Genomic DNA, 21,303 nt, shown 5'->3' on the forward strand with positions numbered 1-21,303 from the left:
TTGTCCTATCCAGACTCATACGAGATGATCCAACACAATCGATCAAGGGCGATCTTGTATCAGTGGATTCGTACGGACAAAGGGTAAACATGTTAAAAAAATTGATTTTTAAATGAAAGTCAAGGGTAAATCTGTCCTATATGACTATATCCTATAACTGTAAAACCCTTTTAGCCTTAATCAGAGGCTAAATAAAATTTGCAGGTAACATGAATAATAGATGCCAAGGATTGAGAAAGTTGATAACATGAATAATCTGCTCCATTACTGACATCCTTCATTTTGCTCCATTACCCCTTAGGATGTTGACACCTATCTTATTTTAATCCGACGGATAGATTTCAATTCCCAAATGTTATCCATCCAACCCTAACCTAACCTGAGTTAACTGTTTTTCTCTCCTCTCTCACTCCTCTCTCTCTCTCTCTCTTTGCAACACCGCCCCCTTCCCTCCTCCCACCTACCGGCTGAACTCCCGCACCGCCGCCAACTCCATATTCCCTCCCACCACCGAGATGGGTTTGTTTCTCTCAACTGGATCTCCTCAGTTGATATCGATACAGGTGCTTGGCAACATGGGTGCCAGAAGCGAGCTTGTAGCCCTGGATCTGAGTTACAACCAGCTTTAGGGGTTTTTGCTGGCATTAATGGCGATGATGCCGAAGCTGCAATTCACAGGAGAAGAAAAATTCACAGGAAAAAGGAGAGAGAAAAAAACTGCAATTGAGAAGAAAGAAGCAAGAAACCATACTACTCTATCATTCATTTCGCTCCACTTAACATGTTCACAAAGATTAACAGGAAAAAGAAAAAAAAGAACCCTCTCTTCTTCTATACATCTTGATCTCATTCTATGATTTGTTTTTTCTATTGGTGGGTCTCTCTTTGTGGATTGTGGAGCTGGGACTATTGTTTCAGGCAAGGAATTGTAGTTTTTGATCACCTGGTTTGAGGAACAGTTACCGTCATATTCAATCCCAGCTGAGGTGTTTTCTACTATCACTTCAACGCCTTTTCTTTTTTTTTGGGTGTATATCACTTCAACGCCTTGGCCAAGGTGCACAGTTGATGTGGTTCCAGAGCTACCATCAATTGCTTAGTTTAGGTCCTAGACCTGAGAGTCTGAATTCATATTATATATCCACCTTGAAGAAGAACTTTCAACACTGTTGAGCAGAAACCCTTCCTGATTATTGAGTGATTTGCAGGGGTGTTCATCTCTTCCTTGGTCTTCCAAGTCAAAATTCAGCACCCGCTTGCATGATTTCACGGTCAAACTCGGTGATTGTTCTATTGCCTCCCCTACAGCTTCTGCTGGTAGAGTTTCTGAGGTTTTGAGGTTTTTCTTCCTCACATATTTCCTCTTTCCTGTTGGATTCTGATCGTCACTTGCCGGCTTTGGAGCTGCTGCCTTTGGAGTCCTTTTGAGTTTGCCTTCTACAACGACTTTGGGCCTGTGGTTCTTCCTTTTAGGCTTTTACTGTGGTGTCTTGTTCAGATCAATGCCATTGTCGAAGGAGAAGAGAGGTTGCCGCCGCTGGAGAGAGAGGAGGGTTGGGTTTGAAAACCATGGTTAAGCTTGGGAAAGGAATCCTTAATTTTGATCATCGGATTAAAACAAGACAGGTGTCAAGCATCTAAGTATGTATAACAGCAAAATGGAGCATGTCAGTACAGCAGCAGATAAAAATCCAAAATTCAGATGCCATTCTTTTGTTCTTGAGAACAAAGTCAAAAGGAGGCATTGTAGACTTGTAGTGACGCAGGGTGTGAATACATTCCGAACGACGGAATACCTTGATTTCATAATTCTGCCCCACTGAGATTTATTAGGAGATAAAAAAGCAGTTTTTGTTTTACGGACGAAGCAAGGGCATCTAACTTTTTTGTGTTGATGACTAATAAATAGGTTTCTTAGCCGTCACAACCTTATTACATACATTTTTTTGTTTTTTTGGTAAGATATCACATACAACTGCTCCCAACACACTTCTACTAATCCATTTACTAACCTTTCCCGTCAATACAACTTACTATAACCATACTCATATAACACATGTCACTAGCATGGAATATGAAATCCACGCACGTAACAATTCTCCCCTCCTTGAAATTGTCCTTGTCCTCAAGGACAATAAAATTACATAAAATAATAATTCCATCGGAATCCCATATCTTAAAATGGAATATCTCAATTAATAAAGCCGAAATGATAATCTCACGGCATGCCAAACTTGTCTTAAATGATATTTTTTCCATCTTCTGGATCTTGATCTTCATCTTCTTCATATTCATCTTCTTCGGTGGTTGTGCCAGGTACGCCATTATGGCTATCTCTTCTTCTTTCGGTTTCATTTCTTTTCTTGAAGATGCTTCTATTGCAAGATCGTTGGCTGACATGCACAATTCAATTTTGCCAAACAACTCGGTAAACTTTTCCATGATTTAGTTAAGCTTCCCCATAATTTGTTGTTGCCCAACATGAAGTGAATGCACAAGTTCTTTCAATTTCTCGACCCTTTCTCCTATTCCTGACTCTAATACCATTTGTTGCGTGCAAAGATAATATAATAATAATAAAAAAAGAGAAATAATAGGAAAAGAAAAAGAGAAAGAGAGAGAAAATAGACAAGGGTTTAAGCAAAGGAAACCTATCTCATCTCTAAGAGATAAATTAGGGGATTAATTAAATTCGTCTACCTTTTTTTTCTGATGATTACTAATAATTAGGCTTCTTAGCTGTTACAACCTTATCACATTCAATTACTCCTAACACACTTCTAATGTAACCAATCCCACTAACCCACTTACTAACCTTTCCACGTCAATACAACTTACTATAACCATATGACACATGTCACTAGCATAGAATATAGAATCCACGGATGTAACATTGACCGCCATATAGTTTGGATTTACAAATTGTGTTCCAAGCAAATGGTAAGGATATGAGTACTTCCACCATTGGGCCAATATAATAATCTAGTATGCATATCAAGTTCTTTGAGAATAGAAGAGGCCAGGGAGGTCGAAGCAAGACATTTAGGCAGAGTTTGACATGCATTCTAGGTCGCTTTCACATTCACGGATGATAAAAATAATTGTTTTTATCGTTTGAGAATGCAAAATCAACCTAGAATGCATACCAAACACAACCTATAGTGTTGTCAAAGAGCGATCAGAGTTGACTAGATCAGGATTTGCGTACCTGCAGAGCTCAGGAACTTAGATTTCCTAGTTCTCAACTTTAAGTTAACTTGATTAAGAAGATCAGTGCGTTTACTCCGCATAAATCTCTTGGTGGATGGAGGCATGCATATTTGGATTGAAAAGAGCTTTAGTTTTGTCAAGATTGAGAGCTTTTCCCAATTTGAAACAAAATTCATCAAGAACTTGTTGAAAGTGCTAGGCTCAGATGTGTTTGACCTGCCGAAGAGAATAAAATCACCCACAAACGCTAGGTGAGAGATGGCTTCACATCCACAACCAATTTTAATTCCCACAATTTTCCTTTGACATGTTCCAAGAGATAAATGGGCGGACAACACCTCAACTCAAAGAAAGTTAACAATATAGAATGATGTATGAAACTAAAAAGGGCGTATCCAGTACATAAGACTCCCGCCACTGTGGGGTCTGAGGATGATCATAATGTACACAGCCTTACTCCTGCTTTCACAGTGAGATTGTTTTCAGACTCGCCCGTGACCTCTTGATCACAATGGTGCAACCTTAACCCTTTTTAATTTGAAATAACAATATGGAATATTGTATGAAAGTGACAATTGAAATTTGGAGATCTATTTGACTTACCAAAAAGAAAGATTTTCACCCTACATTATTCAAATAAAGATTCTTACAACCTACATACATGCTGAAATGTATCCAAATGAAAATTGAATACATATTAAGATTGAAAATTTGTATTCAATTTTCAGATTCTCCTTCTGTATTTACCATAGAAAAGTAGTCCATGTTCATTTTATGGTTTTCTTCTAAAGACCCACACGCCACAAGTCCCCCACAGTCAAGCTTAGTTCAGCACTTCGCTCTTTGAATTAGTCTGTTATATATATATATATAATATTAAACTTAAAAACTTAAGAAATTCTAATTAAAATTTTGAAGTGGATTATTTAATTTTGTGTTTCAATCCAATGATAAAAATAAAAATAGAGTAAAATTTAATTGTTATAATTGGGTAGCTTTAGGTGGCTCCCACATAGTCACATTAAAATAGGACATACCTAGTGCATGAGGCTCCCACCACACTCGGGTATGCAGAGGGTTATAATGTATGCAGTCTTAGGTCTTACCCCTGCTTTCACAGAGAGATTGTTTACAAACTCGAACTTGTGAGACAGTGACCACTCGATCATAATGGAACAACCTTTAATATTGAACCAATCTGGTAAATTTCATATAATTTTCTCTTAATTTTCATACACAGGTAAATATTGACACAACCACACAGGGATGATCGAGAGAGGGAAGGGGAGAGGAAGTTTACAAGTTAGAGGATCGGGCTAGGTCGAGCTATAACCAAGTGGGCTAAGTCGGGCCTGGAATCAGTCGGTCTGATCGGGTGCCCGACGGGCTAGGACACCACACCGGGACCTCTCGTTTACTAAATGAGTTGGACTTAAACGATTAGTAAACGGACTGGGCTGGGCAGGCTCGGTCAGATCTGCCAAGCCGGGCTTGGTTTGGAATTGACACCCATACTCTCACCCTCATGCCTTCCGTCTTGGTTCTCCATGGTTTTCTATGGCCATGTTTGACCTTTACAACCGCACTTAAGTCCCTTTTTAAACTTCTATCTCTCTCTCTTATAGTATCCCTTTTTCTTCTTTTTTTTCAAAAATTTTCACAGCATTTAATCAAAGTTGCCTTTTCTCGTCGAAGCCTTCGATTCGTCTACTTATTTAATGTTGGGTTGAGAAACGACTCTCTTCTAATGTATAAAGGGTAGTTTAAGTATTACAAAAAATTTAACTGATGATATCATCACTAAACTAAAGGAGTTGACCTACTTGAAAGAAATGGTAATCTGCAGAGGATTTTCAAATAATTGTTTGAAAAATTGAAAAGTAAGTAATTAGGCCACAATACCAGGAGTGTCCAAGTAATTTTCTCTAAATTCAATCATATTACTTTCAAGTAATTTTCCTACAACTTGGTAGTCTAGCTAAACATTGTCCTACACCCTCTTGGCAGTCCTAGATTTTTTTTTTTTGGGGGGGGGGGGGGGTTTAAAATTCTCTGCACTGGGGGTGCAAGGTATCCCTAGACACACGGAGGTGGGCAAAATGACCGGCCTGGCCCCCCTGAATGACCCAAACCCCGCCCATGTCCTACCCCATGTGTCTAAACTCAGCCTGCACCCAGATGCGTTCCCAGACAGAGAACGTGCGCCCTGTTTTATTTTTTTTAAGCTTAATTTTGTTACTTGGTTAACTTTAATTGAGCTAAAATATGACATGTGAGTAGAGGACCTTCGGGTCTTCCTCTTTATAGTACTTGTCTTCTAGCACCTCAAAATCTGAAAATGTTGCTCCAACAAAACACAGTATCTTGGTAACCCCAACCACTTTACATGTCTACAACTCAAAACCTATTTAGAATTTCATCCAAGTCATACCGCAGCAAGCCTCCTGATTTAAGGGATTGACTGCAAGATCATCCTCTCATCTGATTCTAATCTGCGGTAAAGGCCGCTTAGATGATCCACAAAAGCCGTAAATGACTGCTTTAATTGCTCGGCTTTCTTGAACTCTTTGGTTCCACATAAGATTAACTTTATATCATCAAATTCAGCATTTCTATCCCTTTGTTCATCCTGCAAAATGTTGAGGGATGATTTTGATACCACATTAAACAATTAAAATCATTACCCAAAAAATTATTCAAGTACATGAAATCATCTTGCTGCCCTTCTATGTACGATACTGTTTCATCGAACCTCTTTGGTGAGAAATATGATAGACTAAGAAAATCAAGAGAATGAAAGTGATTCCGGCCAGGATCAAATGTGGTATGGCAGAAACATATTTTATTATGTGAACAATTTTGACCAAAACTTAAGCTTGTGTGGCACATCATAAATTTACTTGAACTCATTCGTATTGAAAGACGCTAGATTTCCCCAACATGCACTCTTAAGTATTCAAAAACTAACCTCAGATTTCAACATTATACCCCCAAATGATGTTTGAAATGCTCCGTGTCTCAATATCTTCTCAGCCATCACCCATGGTCTGCCATTAATGTAGGAAAAACAATCATTAAGAGGTTACAGAACACATTATATATAAGTTATGACTACTAGATTAGACTCTTCAAACGCCATTAAGTTGCAAACAAATGCAGTCATGGATGCAAGATAAATCTTCAAACAAGTTCTCTGATATCCCAAAGAAACCTTTGATTCAAGAGTCAATAAGGTGATAACAACAGTTCCAAAAATTTTGGTAGTTCATTTGATAGATCCATTCACTCGGACAAAGCAGAAATGAGACCTTCGGCTTGAGTTATGCAACCATTTGTGAGAGTCCAATGCCACGAATTTGTCAGCAAGGTTTGTCCATGGAGGGTGAGTCAGAGCCTAAGATCAGGTTGAGAGACCTTTTTTTTGTGGGGGTAGGGGGAAGAGTGCACACACATGGTAGTAGGGGACGAGGGGGGGGGGTTTATACATCAAGAAGGCATGAACAATATAACGTATATAATTCAAATGTTGAGTAAGGTTACATTCAAAACATTAAAGAATAGATTCCACTTATGTTTCAAGGTTTGAGCCTAAACCATTTAAACATAGAGCTAGAACTACTTCTATAGATGAAGATCCTCAGTTCGAGACAGCATATGTAGAGACAGCATATGTAGAGAGGCACATAAAAAATGCCAATGTTTTCCATCCTTCAAAAGGAATAGAGTAGCATTTAGGCATTCAATTAAGCAACACTAAAAAATGACAGTATTGAAGATAAATGAACTACCAACATAGGAAAAACATAATCTGTACGTATGCTCGAAGCTTTTATTATACAGAGGCAGTATTAAAGATAACAATCAGCATTATACCTTCCCCTTGATGACATGACGATGTGAGCGGGATCATGCAGAAATTCATTGATCTTTTCAAGTTTCTCTCTGCTATCTGCAACAATGGCTCCTCTTGTAAATGTTTCCGGTGACAAGCTTGGAAACACATAAGCATGAGTCAATACAGAAGTATGTCTATAAATAAAATCCACAACTGCAAAGGGGGATAAATCCTTTTCCATATTTTCAATAAGAATAAAATGAAAATCCCCTGTTTCTTCTGTCTCCATTGGCAAAGGTTCACCTCCTAAATCCATATCTTCTCCAATCTTTCCTCTACAGTAACTAATGCTCCCTGCGAATATATTTACAGAATTATGATCTTTATTGTATTGAATAGAATAAGTACTTCTCAAAAATAAACTAACCTTTATATGTCCATGCCGTACACCTAGTTTGAATGCTACGTTTTTTACCCTGTAAAGAGAACATAGCTAACATCAAACAAACATAGGACGGAAGCCAAACCACAACAGATAAGCAAGTCTTCAGTGTGTGAGTGTGCTTATGGTAGAGTTTTCCACAAAATAACTTACCAGTACTTTACTAGTACAACCAGCTGTACTTTGTTTGCGTTGAACAGTTGAGTCATGATTTCCATTAGAAGCATCTTTGCAGATTGAACCACCACTTCTGGGGATGGAAAAAGTGCTGGGTGAAGCCATTTCCAGTTTCTCTCTTGATATCTTCAAAAAAGATGCCAATGTAGCATTCCCTTCTCCCCCTCCAGATTGGATTATGCAAATATTTCCAATTTTAGTTTGTGTATATATCCCATCAAGAGGGCCATGGCGCCATAAAACCTTGAATTCACATGAGCATTCCTCTTCCCCATTAACATAATAGTGTTCTTTATGATCCACCTGCCATAATATAACCTACAATCAGTTACATTACTCCACTCAACTCAGCAAGTATTAATCCTCCTACTTGGGATCATGTCATCATTCCTTTCCCCTGTATTTAAAGTCAGTCATTATGGAATGCTAAGGTCTGAAAAAGCACTTAAGAGGCCATTGTTCTCTGATCACAATCTGAAGTCTATAAGATAACATGCCCAATTTGTAGATAAATCTTTATAAGCTATGTACTCTGCTAAGAACAAATCATTTAAGAGTTCCATTGAAAAAATTATTAAAAAGGGGTAGCAGTAATTGTTGGGAAAAACGTTGCCTTGGTTTCCCACTAGTGTGTAAGTCATTGGAGGAAATACGACAACATAATATATCGTGAATAGTAATTGTAAATAGTACCTGTGAATGGTAACTATGTGGGGCCCACGTATGCACAAAGTGATACCACACAAAAAATGATAAAGCAAACTCAGAAACACAAGTATTTACGTGGTTCATCTATGCCTACATCCACGGGCATAATTGGGACTTTTTCACTATGAGAGAACTGAGAGAATAACAATACAAGTAACAATACTTTGGATTTAAACCGAAACCCAACCCTATATCAAAAACCGGATACCCCTTGTACACCCTATCTCAACTCACACTCTCAAACCCTTGAAGAGAATATCAAAAACCCAATACTCCACAAGCTCTCACCCATTACAGCTCACTTGTTCACCTCTTGAACTTCTTGTTGTTCAGTGTATGGAGTTTTTCCCTCCTTCCCTATTTATAGGGAGAACAAATTAAGAGGGAGACAAAATAGCCTCTTGTAGCACCATCCTTGGACTGCCCACACGCAAGCACTGAATCGGCGTTGTGTTAACACGCAAGCACCGCCCCCACTTATTCAAATCCTTTGTGTATCTCTTTCCTTATACACATCACTCCTCTCCTCTTTTCTTTTCATTTCATTGATTTTGTTTTGACTTTTGCTCCCCCAACCAACTTTGGTGGACACACGGGCACCTCTCCATGTGAGGAGGACCCCAACAAACTCCCCATCCAACTCATAAGGAGGAATCTCATGATCTTGGTATGTTAACGTCGGTGTATTCATACATAACCTCTTTACCATAATAATCACCAAACTCCTCACATTGTAGGAGTGGCCGCCGCATCTTACCAATCCTACAACATGGTTCATTTGTCTGTAAACAGCTTACTTACACCATTCTTCACCCTGCGCATTCTCAATGCATGTACCATTCTATTTGCATCATTGTCTATGTACAATATCGTATACACCACTTGTTTTGCAATTCTGTGTGCACCCAATGCGCCATTCTATGCAACGCTAGTCCCTCGAATGAACAATGACTTTTGATCATGGTACAAATCCAACTTCGCACCGATCACTCGTACTTCAAAATGCCGCTACTCCACTTGCACGGCTTCAATGTTCATTGGTATTTCAGTTTACTTTCATATACTAATGTGGTGGAACTCTGGTAAGCGGGTATCATCATTGCCATCGACACCATCTGCATCCATCATCTTGTTGTATCTTTCACTCATCATTTGTGTTATGGGAGAGGATTTGGAACAAGACCAATGAGGCATTAATACAAACACTTGAGGTGTAACAGGAACTAGATAACATTGTTGTCTGAATAGTCGGCAACGGTGGTACTATTTCCATCTGTCTTCTCCTACTCATCTCTTTAGCTTTTTGCACTCCTTCATATGCCCCTCCTTTTTGCAATAGTGGCATGTAATCCCTTTCCTTAGTTGGTTTTTGCTTCTCACCTTGTTCTCCATGACAGTTGCTTCTTCTTGAGGTTTGTTCAAGGATCCACTTATTGTCTCTTCCTTAAAGAGACTTCCCGTTACTTGACTCATTGTGAGTTTCCTGTCTGGTGCCGAATTACTAAGTGGTATCTCCCAACTATCGGGTAACGAACTGAGAAGTAATAGGGCTTGCAATTCGTCGTCAAACACTATTTTCATTAAGGAGAGTTGGTTCACAATGCTTTGCACTTCGTTCAAATGTTCTACAATTGAGCTTCCTTCTTTGTACTTCCGGTTCACAAGCTTCCTTATCAAGAAAACTTTGTCGCCGACAGTTTTCCTCTGGTACAAGTTTTCTAGTTTCTTCCATAGTGAGTGTGCTGACGTCTCTGTGGATACGTGGTGGAAAATGGCATCGTCCATAAATTGTCGTATAAATCCGACGGCTTTCCGATCCAGGATCTTCCAATCAGCGTCAGACATTTTTTCTGGTTTCGCCGCATCACTCTGTACAGGTGCATACAAGTCCTTGCAGTAAAACAAGTCCTCCATCTTCGCTTTTCAGGTTATCCAATTGCCTCCATTCAAGCTGATCATCCTTATTGATGTAGTTCCCTCCATCGCTATTACACACTCTCACACGAACTAGGTTGAGATACCACTTGTTGGGAAAAACGATGCCTCGGTTTCCCACATGTGTGTAAGTCACTGAAGGAAATATGACAACACAATATATCCCAAGCAGCAACTGTAAATAGTATACATGAATAGTACCCCATGAATAGTAATTATGTGGGGCCCAAGTGTACACAAAGTGATAACACAAAAAAATGGTAAAAACAAACTCACAAACACAAGTATGTACGTGGTTCAGCTATGCCTACATCCACGGGTATAATTGAGACTTTTTCATCATGAGAGAACTAAGAGAATAACAGTACAAGTAACAATACTTTGGATTTAAACCAAACAAAACCAAACCCAACCTTGTTTCCAAAATCATATACCCCTTGTATACCCTCTCTCAACTCACGCTCAAACCCTTGAAAAGAATATCAAAAACCCAATACTCCACAAACTTTCACACACCCACAGATCACTTGTTCACCTCTTGAACTTCTTGTTGTTCAGTATATGGAGTTCTTTCCTCCTTCCCTATTTATAGGGGGAACGAATCAAGAGGGAGACAAAATTGCCTCATGTACCACACTATCCTTACTGCCCACACGCAAGCGCCGAATCGGTGCCGTGTTGACAAATGATTAAGGGGTAGGCACCGCCCCCTCTCCTTTTCCTCTTCTTCTTTAATGGCCGGATTCAATTTTGGCCTTATACACATCACTCCTCTCCTCTTTTCATTTCATTTCATTTCTTTTGTTTTGACTTTTGCTCTCCCCACCGACTTTGGTGGACACACACGGCCCCCCCTCCATGTGAGGAGTGTAAGGGTATTTATGTAATATCCCTTTATATGTTCTCATATAATCCTACTTGTATTAATGCCCAGGCTGTGAGGGGCAATCTAGTAATTAGCCCATCTGACCTAAACCCTAGTTTTCCTATATATACTAGCTGGAGGCAGCAGTCTGGGTATTCCAAACTAGATACTCAGGGTGTAATGCTTTAAGCAACTTTGTGCTTAAACCCTAAACCCTAACAATCTTAAAGCATTATTATTATTTTTTTTTTTCGTTTCTCTGCGATCAAGATCGACTTCGGCAGAATTGCGTTGAAGATCGCATTAAGATCGATCCTTGATTCGATTTTGGAGATCGTATGTGACGATTTTACAGGTTTTCTTCTGAGAGATTGGCGTAGGTTTTCCTTTGAGAAATCTGTTTCACGTCTTCGGCTTTAGGTGCGATCGTGGTTCACAATTTTGATTTGAGAGATCACATTACGCTTGGAAGATCGTTTCTTGTTTCGGCTTTTGGACAATCGTACGTCACGATTGCAGTTCTCTCTAAGGCTTCATTTGATCAAAGCTTTTGGTTATCTTTCCAAAGTATTTATTACGTTTCCAAAGCATTATTTGATATTGAAAGGCTTTTTGTCCTTTCTTCATCAAAAGGTTTTGATTTGATAGATTAAAAAAAAAAAAAAAAAACCATTAACTTGTCAGAGAAGGACGTTTGCTTTTGGATTCTTTTGCTTTTGATTCAATTTCAAAAGCCGAAGTGGTTTCCAGAAAGCTTTCTTCAAAGAGCATCGATTGGTTTCTTCTTTTTTTTTTTTATTTGAGAAAAGGATAAAAGCAACTTTTGGCAGAAATTTATTTTTGGGTTCGGCCATTATCTGCGAGCAGCCAACATCCGCGCTAGCAGCCTGCATTAGCGTGTACATTACAAGTGTCGATACCGCTGCACCGTCGCGATCTTTTCCTCCTTCATCTAAATCCAGGGTTCTCCATCTCAGGTGTGACTGTTCCTTGAGCATTTATTTTTTTTTATTTGATCTTTTGTTTGGGCATATAAACAAATCACTTAATATGGAGAAACACGCTGTTCCAATTGAGATGATCAAATTGGAAAGTTTTAGTGGCTCTGAGTTCAGTTCTTGGAAAAGGAAGACTCAGTTTGGACTGAAGTACCTTAATATTTTCTACACTGTAGTAAATACTTTTTCTGATTGTACGGACCTAACTGAAGCCCAATGGATAAGTGATGAGGACTTTTGCAAAGACTACCTATTGAACTGCCTGTCAGATAGGCTGGCAGAGACCTATAGTAAATATGAGTCTGCAAAAGAGATTTGGGAAAACCTAGAAGCCCAATTCAAAAAGGAGGAGGACCTATCAAAAACTCATTTGGTTGACAAGTTTATGGACTTCAAGTTTCAAGAAGATAAGGAGATACTTCCACAAGTAACAGACTTTGAGAACTTGAGAACAAAATTGAACCAAGAAAACATCCCCGTTGTTGATGCATTCTTAGTGGGTGCAATTATCTTTAAGTTACCCTCTACCTGGCATTCCTTTAAAACTGAGATGCACAGAAAGAAAACACAAGTGAGGCTAGATGATCTCAAACGGTTCATTAGAATCGAAGATGAGAACAGAACCAGGAATAACTTGGAGATGGTGAAACAACAACGAGCATCGCCAATTTGGTTTCACAACCCAAGAAATATCCTAGGCGATCCAAGCCACCTAAGAAAGAACCCCAGCAGTTGGAGGCCAAAAAGCCTAATTTTAAAAAGAGGGGCAAGTGCCGCAATCGTGGAAAGTGGGGTCACTATGCATCCGAGTGTAGGGGTCCTAAGAAAGGGAACACGACACACCACGAAGGAAGTTCACATCTTGGTGGACAAGATCGAGCCTACTAACTTTGTTGCCATGATTGGCAAGGGTAAGGGGTTGGCATACATCTTGATTGGTGGTTAGACTCGGAGCGACTTGTCATGTTTGCAATAGCAAGGACACCGCTCACCGATGTTGTTCAAGAGGTGATCCACATGCAAATGGAGACGTCGTGGAAGTGGCTCAACAAGGGACAACGAACCTGGTTCTCTCATCGGGTAAAATATTAACTTTGAAAAATGTTAAAATCTTTCCTGGTTTTGAAAAGAATTTAATTTCCATTGGAATTTTGCTTGATCTTGCATGTCTATTACTTTTAGTAGTGGTAGAGTAACATTGTCGTTAACTCCTTTTATTTTGGATGTGCTTATAATTTGAATGGTATGTTTAGGTTGAGTTTAGCTAATGAGACAATAAACCAGGTTAACCATAATTTACTTGATCCCAAAATACTACATTGTAGGTTAGGACATGTGAACTATAGGAAAATGCTCAAACTAGCTAAAACTCATAATTTACCATTAGACACTTCAATTAGATTTAACAGATGTGAAGTGTGTGCTCAAACTAAAATAACTAGAAAACCGTTCGACCGGTTTCTAGGAGCACTCAACTTCTTGAACTTATACATTCGACATTTGTGACTTTAAAAGCTACACAACTAGAGGAGGTCGGAAGTATTTGATAACATTTATAGACGATTTTTCTAGATATTGTCATTTATACCGTTAAAATCTAAAGATGAAGCTTTTGAAAAATTTAAAATTTTCAAGAATAGGGTAGAAAATCAGTTGAACTTGAAAATTAAAAGATTTAGAAGTGATAGGGAGGAGAATACAAATTGACGAGTTCAAGGAATTCGTGCCTCTGCAGCATAATCCTTGAAACTCTGCTCCTTACTCACCTCAATCAAATGGCATAGTGAAAGAAAGAACAGGACGTTAACAGAGATGTTAAACTCCATGTTATTGACTGTATGCCCTCTTGCTATTGGGGAGAAGCGAGTGTTGATCGCAAATCACATTCTAAATAGACTACCACATTCAAAACGACTTCTACACCTTATGAACTATGGCATAATCATCCCTGTAGATATGACACTCTTAAGGTTTGGTGTGTAGCTTATGTTAGGATACAAGACCCTAGGAGACCTAAGGTGGGAACTAGAACAAACACTTGTGTATATCTTGGTTGTGCGAAGACAGTCTTGCGACGATTTTTGGATCTATCAACCAATGTGGTGATAGAATCTAGGGATGCTATATTCTTTGAGGATAAATTCCTTAGAGATAAAGGCGACCTTGCCTGGTTTGGTGAAGTGGTTACTGAATCACCTTTGGAACTCGAACCAATTGTTTTCGACACTACTCCCACAATGCTCCTTGAATCGAATCTAGAAGAGTATCTACTAGAGATCGAGTACCCAAGAATTTTGGTGAGGATTTTGTGACCTACCATTTAGAGGCTGATCCATCCACCTATAAGGAAGCGATGAGATCTAGGGACTCCCTGTTATGGAAAGAAGCCATTGATGAGGAAATGAGCTCTTTAATGCGAGAATGAGACCGGCACCTTGTTGATCCGCCTAGAGGGGCCAAGACAATAGGGTGTAAGTGGAGTCGAAGAAGAAACTTAATCCGGATGGGTCTATAGCCAGGTATAAAGCACGATTAGTAGCTAAGGGCTATAAACAGGTGAGAGGGATAGATTATTTTGACATCTACTCTCCGGTCTGCCATTTGGCAACAATAAGGATTCTTCTTGCCATAGCATCTATTGAGCACTATGTTGTGCATCAAATGGATGTAAAAACGGCTTTCCTTAATGGAGACCTAATAGAAGAAATCTACATGAACCAACCTGAAGGGTTTGTCATGGAAGGTTCGGAAAAAAGAGTTTGTAAATTAAACAAATCTCTCTATGGTCTTAAACAAGCACCTAAATTGTGGCATGAGAAGTTTGACAAGACAAGAAAGAGCTTTGGTTTTCAAACCAAGAACTCGGATAAGTGCCTTTATTTTTGTCGAGTCAAACAAGGTCGCGATTATTTGCTTGTATGTAGACGACATGTTGATTCTAGGTTCTGATCTCTCTGTAGTGAGTGACATTAAAGAAACCTTGTCCAAAGAATTCAACATGAAAGATCTTGGTGTGGTAGACACCATTCTTGGAATGAGAGTAAGCTTCAGTGAGCAAGGGATCACCCTTAATCAGACTCATTACATTGAGAAGCTACTTTCTAGTTGGAGATACAGTGATTGTAAACCGATTGAGACACCCTATGACTACAACAAACGGTTGAAACCTAACACAGGTGACACCGTGAATCAGTTAGATTATTCTAAACTGATTGGTAGTCTCATGTATGCAATGAGTTGCACTAGGCCAGACATAGCCTTTACGGTAGGCATGCTGAGTCGTTTCACTAGTAATCCTGGAAAAGAGCATTGGGATGCCCTATCGAGGCTGATGAGATACCTTAAGGGTACTCAAGGTTATGCTTTATGTTATAATGGACATCCTCCAACTTTGGAAGGATATTCTGATGCATCTTGGTGCTCAGATTTGGGAGACAGCAGATCCACCAGTGGTTATGTATTTACACTAGGAGGAGCAGCTGTAGCATGGAAATCCAAAAGACAGACTAGTATTGCTCTGTCATCTATGGAATCGGAACTTTATGCTCTAGCTTCTGCGGGAGATGAAGCAGAGTGGATAAAGGATCTGATTATGGATATTCCATTGAGGAGTTTTAAGTTAAACTCTATATCTATATTCTGTGATAATCAAGCAACAAAGACGATTGTGAATAACTCACTCTTTAATGGTAAGAGGAGACACATCAGGCTGAAACAGGCCATGCTGAATTATAGAACAGAACAAGGGATTATCACTTTGATTGATGTGAGATCGAAGGATAATAAGGCAGATGCCCTTACAAAGGGATTGAACAAAGATCGAACATTCAAAACTACAGGGGAGATGGGGTTAAAGACCATTTAGTCAGGTCTTAACCTAACCCGATATTATTTTGAATTATTTGAATCTCATCTAGCCTTGGTAAGCATTCGGGACAGTTTACATGTTTCAGATAACTTAGTTAGGTTACTAAGTATGGGGGTTTGTGAAACCATTCCAAACTTGATGGGGTAGCAAATTTTCATGTGAAGTCTCCTTACTTTGTTATTCCACAAAGGAATATGAAAAATGTCTGATATGTTTCAATGATATTGTGCTAGTCTTTATGTCATTCCAAATTTGATGACATGTCTTTCATAGTATGGTGTACCATTCCAAATTTGATGATACAACATAAATCTATGACTGATATGACGAATACAGTATTCCAAATGGAAACATGGTATGGTCCTTATGATAGAGACTATATAGGATCGAGTTCTTGTAAAGAAACTTGATGATGATGCTTATTGTTTTTTGATTTACCTTCAGCCATATATGAAATGTACTAAGTTCTTATTGTTGAACTAGATACTATTGTGCAAATGATTGAATTCATAATATCTTATGAAATTCATATTTGACAAATTACAGAGAATGGCGAAGATGGAGGAGAACGGTTGAATCTGGATCTCGATGAGGATGACTTACTTGATGAGTGAAGTCACATGGATTGCAAGGACTTTTTCTTTTGATTATTTCTTTTGGTTTAGCCACTTGCATGTGGAACTTCGGATTTATTGTTGGGTTTAGTTTTGATCTAAAACCCTAGTTTTATTTCTTGAAGTCTACTTATTTCTTATTTGATTTATTGGATTATTGATATTCAATTTATATTGATTCAATTACTGATTGAACAATGGTTCCTATACATGTGTATTGGATATATGTAGAACATAGGAGGAGATTGTAAGGGTATTTATGTAATATCCCTTTATATGTTCTTATATAATCCTACTTGTATTAATGCCCAGGCTGTGAGGGGCAATCTAGTAATTAGCCCATCTGACCTAAACCCTAGTTTTCCTATATATACTAGCTGGAGGCAGCAGTCTGGGTATTCCAAACTAGATACTCAGGGTGTAATGCTTTAAGCAACTTTGTGCTTAAACCCTAAACCCTAACAAGGAGGACCCCAACAGCAATTACCTTCAATCTATCAAAGCAATCAAAGAAGTAATTGTATTTCAATCAGAGAATATGAACAGTAGGTTTACAGGTGAAGGAATTACTTAAACTCACTTCACTTCCATCACTCAATAAACAAGCACAAGCAGATGTACGAAACAGAGCAATATTTCAAATGAATGTAACAAGAAGCAGAGAGGCTCGTAGAACAAAAAAGCGAAGGGTACACTTACGTTGTCGATGAAGGCATCATAGAAGAGAAGGTCGTCATCTGAATACGTATGAGAGATACAGACCACCATCCCTTGACTGACTTGGGAACACTGGTGGTCTTGCAACTGAACCGACGCCGGGCGGAACCGGTACTTGAAAGTATTGATCTCTGTGAGTGTCTTGAACTCAGAAGCACAGAAATGTTCATCGAATTCTTGGGAGAAATCATTGTAATTGACGGTAAGGGTGTCTCCCTGAAGAAGCAACTGAACTCCATACCAGGCGTCGTCTGTGGGGCATCGGAAATCTAGGCGAGGAACTGGAACGTCGGTGTTGGTAGAAGGATCACTATTGCCCGGACGCTCAGGATTATGGGAAGCTGCCATGGAATGAATTGTGAATCCTCCCTAAGACCAGTCGACCACGAGAGCGAAGAAGCTTTTCGTCGTTCAAGAATCTAGAAGAAGCTTCACTCCACTCTATTCAGTCCCACTCCATTAAGTCATGAAACGATGGAAACCCAAACATTTTTTACGAAAAGAAGAAGACAACCCTTTAAAAAATTAAATATATTATTCATTGATTTGACGGCGCCACCGGAAATGACAACAGTCACAAGACAATAAAAACAGGGAAAATTATCACCTCCAGTTTGCTGACCAGCCCAGTTCCCCAGTTCCTCTAATAGGGGGATGGTGGACCCCACCCGGGCAGGGTGTTTGGGCATGGGTAGAGAGGTCATTTCAACCCCCCTTTGTTTGAGGAACTGGGGAACTGGGCCGGTCAGCAAACTGGAGGTGATAAAGATCCTAAAAACAGAGAGAGAGAGAGAGAGAGGACGGGAAATCCGAGTGTCTGTGCATAATGCGCAAGCGGCTCAGTTCATGTAATGCATGAAATAGCATGATGACGCATAGAAAGAATATATACAGATTTTGTAACCGCCCCAAATGGGATCCAGACAGGGTTTGAGGTATCGGATCGGTATCGATCAAGGCCGATCTCGAGATTTGACCAATACAATAAGGTTTGATTGGATCGTTGATTGGATCGCCAAACTTGGTTGGATCGGTCAATTAGATCCGATCCTTGACCAATTCAATTGAATATTTTTTTATTTTTTTCAAAGTTTTTAAGTTTTTTATATTATTTTGATCACTATCGATCGATACTGACTGATACCAATCGATTTTGACCGATCCGATTCTGAGATCATAACACCCACCAACTCTGGCCGATATATGATCCGATCCATAACAAAATGATAGACACATTGTGGATTACACATGGGAGGAGAAAGACATTGACACATTTTCTAGATCCATGGATTGGAGTTAGGCCAAATTGTTCCATATGCAAGTGACAGTGCCTTCTTGACCAAGGAATCAACAATGTTGTTATTCTTCCTTGAAACAAAACTAAAAGTACAATATACAAAACAAGAAAACATTGCTGGAATTAAAAATATATATATAGGTTTACCTAGTTCCTTATTTGGACCAAGTGAGACTTGACAAATGGTTTATCAAGGTTTTTTTTTTTTGGAATTGGAGAGCTTTAATAAGAGAGGGGGGGGGGAATGGGAATAAGCCCCAAGGTGATTTGAGCTCATGACCTCTTATTTGAAGAGTTGGTCTTTTGCCAAGAGAACCGACCCCTTGGCGTATGGTTTATCAAGGTTGTATCCTAAATCTATCAAATGATCAACCAGGCAAATTAAGACATTAGCTTGTCGATTTTACCATTGTTCATACAACTTCTTTATCAATTTATCATAAAGAGCGTAAATGGTAAAATGAGAATTACTATATCTTACAAAAATATCAGTTAAGGATGTCAAAGTTCAGTCTGAACCGGTTGAATCGATCAAAACCAAACTAGTCTAGTAGAATGCAATGAGTGAGATCCAAAATCACATTGAACCTAATAAAAAACCAAGACTAGGCTGATAATAACTTGATAAAAAACCAAAGAGAGAAGGTTCTTTATACGGTAATGTGGCCCTTGCACCAATGCACGAAAGCATCAACAAAGGCAAGATTTTTTGCATTCATAGAGAGCAGGGCACACAAGGTTCTTTTTCCAAAATCGGAATAATTTCCTTAATATACGTGTAAACTTGAATGAGACTGGAGTCACTGGACTGAAAGTCTGAACCCAATTGTAGCCCAAGCAAACCGATAATAAAAAACGATAAGAAACCAGATCGAAACCAAAAGCTTACTTAACAGTTTGATTTTGGGTTGGTCAATAACACACGAAACTGGTTCGACCAAACTGAACCAATGAATTGATAGCCCTAAATTATCATAAGAGATTTACAATAATACCCATATGATGTTATTTTCTCGATCGTTATTTTAGGATCTATTCCCGTACAATTGTAGAAGTTACTAGAGGATTGTAGAATGGTAATCACACTTTTGCTCATTTTATCCGATTACAACGGTTCGATCTTCTGGACGACAAGATACGAAGGCGAATCCCCAGAAACTTCTGGAATCCTCTTTCCATCTTTATATAAAGTCCCGGCCTGTATCGTCGTCTTCATCAAGTAATCAGAGATAGAGTGTTCGCACGACAAATTTCTTGCGTTTTTAGTTTTTAGTTTTCTTGAGAGCAGTTACAGGTAGAAGCAGAGCAAAAATGTCGATGATACCAAGCATCTTCGGCGGTGGACGAAGCAACATTTTCGATCCATTCTCACAAGAAATCTGGGATCCATTCCAGGGCTTCCCCTTCAACAACAACAACAACAATTCGCTCACTTCCATCCCTAATTCGGCTCGTGAAACCTCTGTAGTGGCCAATGCTCGCATCGATTGGAAGGAGACCCCTCAGGCTCACGTATTTCATGCCGATCTCCCAGGACTGAAGAAGGAAGAGGTGAAGGTGGAGGTTGAGGATGGGAAGGTTCTTCAGATCAGCGGTGAGAGGAGCAGAGAGCAGGAAGAGAAGACAGACAAGTGGCACCGCGTGGAGAGGAGCAGCGGCAAGTTTGTGAGGCGGTTCAGGTTGCCTGAGAACGCCAAGATGGATCAAGTGAACGCCAAGATGGAGAACGGGGTACTCACTGTCACCGTCCCCAAGGAGGAGGAAAAGAAACCTGAGGTTAAAACCATCGAGATCTCTGGCTAGCAGCTTGTTGTTTCTTGTGATTTGTTGCTAATGCTGCTTTTTGATGTCGAATTTGGTTGTAAATAAGTCTAATCTTTACGGTTTGGTGTTTCGTTTCGTTTCCATGGTTTTGTAATTAGCGTTTACCTAGCAGTACTATGTGAGTATGTTGGAAGAAATAGTATCTCTAATTCTCTGAAATTATATTTTTCTGGAGTCTTCGATTGAACAGCGACGAGCAACATCTTCTTGATTCGTCCTTTTCTCTTCAAAACAGAGTGAGACTACGGTGGATATGAGGTCTTTTTACTGCAAAAAATTTATTTACTCGTTAATAGTGGATTTGGTGTTTAGTTGCAGAATGTGCAGAGGATAAACATTCCATTAGATCTTAAACGAAACCAATGGTTATAGAAGTGCTATGAAGCGCTATGGAGTCTGGTGTCTCCTTTTTATAATCCTATCTATTCTGTGTCAGAAATTTGTTTCTGCACATCCAGGAAGAAATGCATCTAATTTATGGGAAAACTCCCGTACAGAAAACTGCTTCCCCTAATTTATTTATTGGAGAATGTCTTTGTGCTGCAGGCTGCTGCCCAGGCACATGGGCCCCCTATGAAGGGGGCAGGGTGGTCATTGCGCCCAGAACAGTGCCCCTTTATTTATATACACCATAGGTGATTCTGAGGGAAGCCATGTAGCTCACCATTTATGATAAGTTTGGTTCAGGGAGAGTATGTTTTGTTAGGGAAAAGCTATGGACTCTAGAGGATTGTGGATGCAATTTTTCTTGGTCTTTTGATCACCAAAACTGCTTTCTGTGGCAATTGTGTGGGAAAGAAAAGAGGTGAACAG

At 39.3% G+C, this 21,303-nt stretch overlaps 3 protein-coding genes across 3 annotated transcripts; 1 reads left to right on the top strand and 2 right to left on the bottom strand.

Annotated features, from left to right (window-relative positions):
- Positions 1-5,621: 5,621 nt before the first annotated feature.
- LOC122641799 lies at positions 5,622-7,512 on the bottom strand. The gene is made up of 4 exons (XM_043835102.1): positions 7,473-7,512; positions 7,084-7,399; positions 6,179-6,257; positions 5,622-5,839 (listed from the first exon to the last, which is right to left on the bottom strand). Exons 2-4 carry the CDS (start codon positions 7,359-7,361, stop codon positions 5,660-5,662), a joined length of 537 nt encoding a protein of 178 aa, XP_043691037.1. The 5' UTR covers positions 7,362-7,399; positions 7,473-7,512; the 3' UTR covers positions 5,622-5,659.
- Positions 7,513-7,583: 71 nt separating this feature from the next.
- On the bottom strand, positions 7,584-17,717 carry LOC122643675. Its single transcript, XM_043837276.1, has 2 exons — positions 17,352-17,717; positions 7,584-7,967 (listed from the first exon to the last, which is right to left on the bottom strand). Exons 1-2 carry the CDS (start codon positions 17,715-17,717, stop codon positions 7,593-7,595), a joined length of 741 nt encoding a protein of 246 aa, XP_043693211.1. The 3' UTR covers positions 7,584-7,592.
- LOC122643082 (18.2 kDa class I heat shock protein-like) lies at positions 8,521-20,619 on the top strand. The gene is made up of 2 exons (XM_043836718.1): positions 8,521-8,525; positions 19,950-20,619. Exon 2 carries the CDS (start codon positions 19,978-19,980, stop codon positions 20,467-20,469), a length of 492 nt encoding a protein of 163 aa, XP_043692653.1. The 5' UTR covers positions 8,521-8,525; positions 19,950-19,977; the 3' UTR covers positions 20,470-20,619.
- The last annotated feature ends 684 nt before the right edge of the window (positions 20,620-21,303 follow it).

This window comes from Telopea speciosissima, chromosome 10, assembly GCF_018873765.1.
Source record: "Telopea speciosissima isolate NSW1024214 ecotype Mountain lineage chromosome 10, Tspe_v1, whole genome shotgun sequence".
Lineage (NCBI taxonomy): Eukaryota > Viridiplantae > Streptophyta > Magnoliopsida > Proteales > Proteaceae > Telopea > Telopea speciosissima.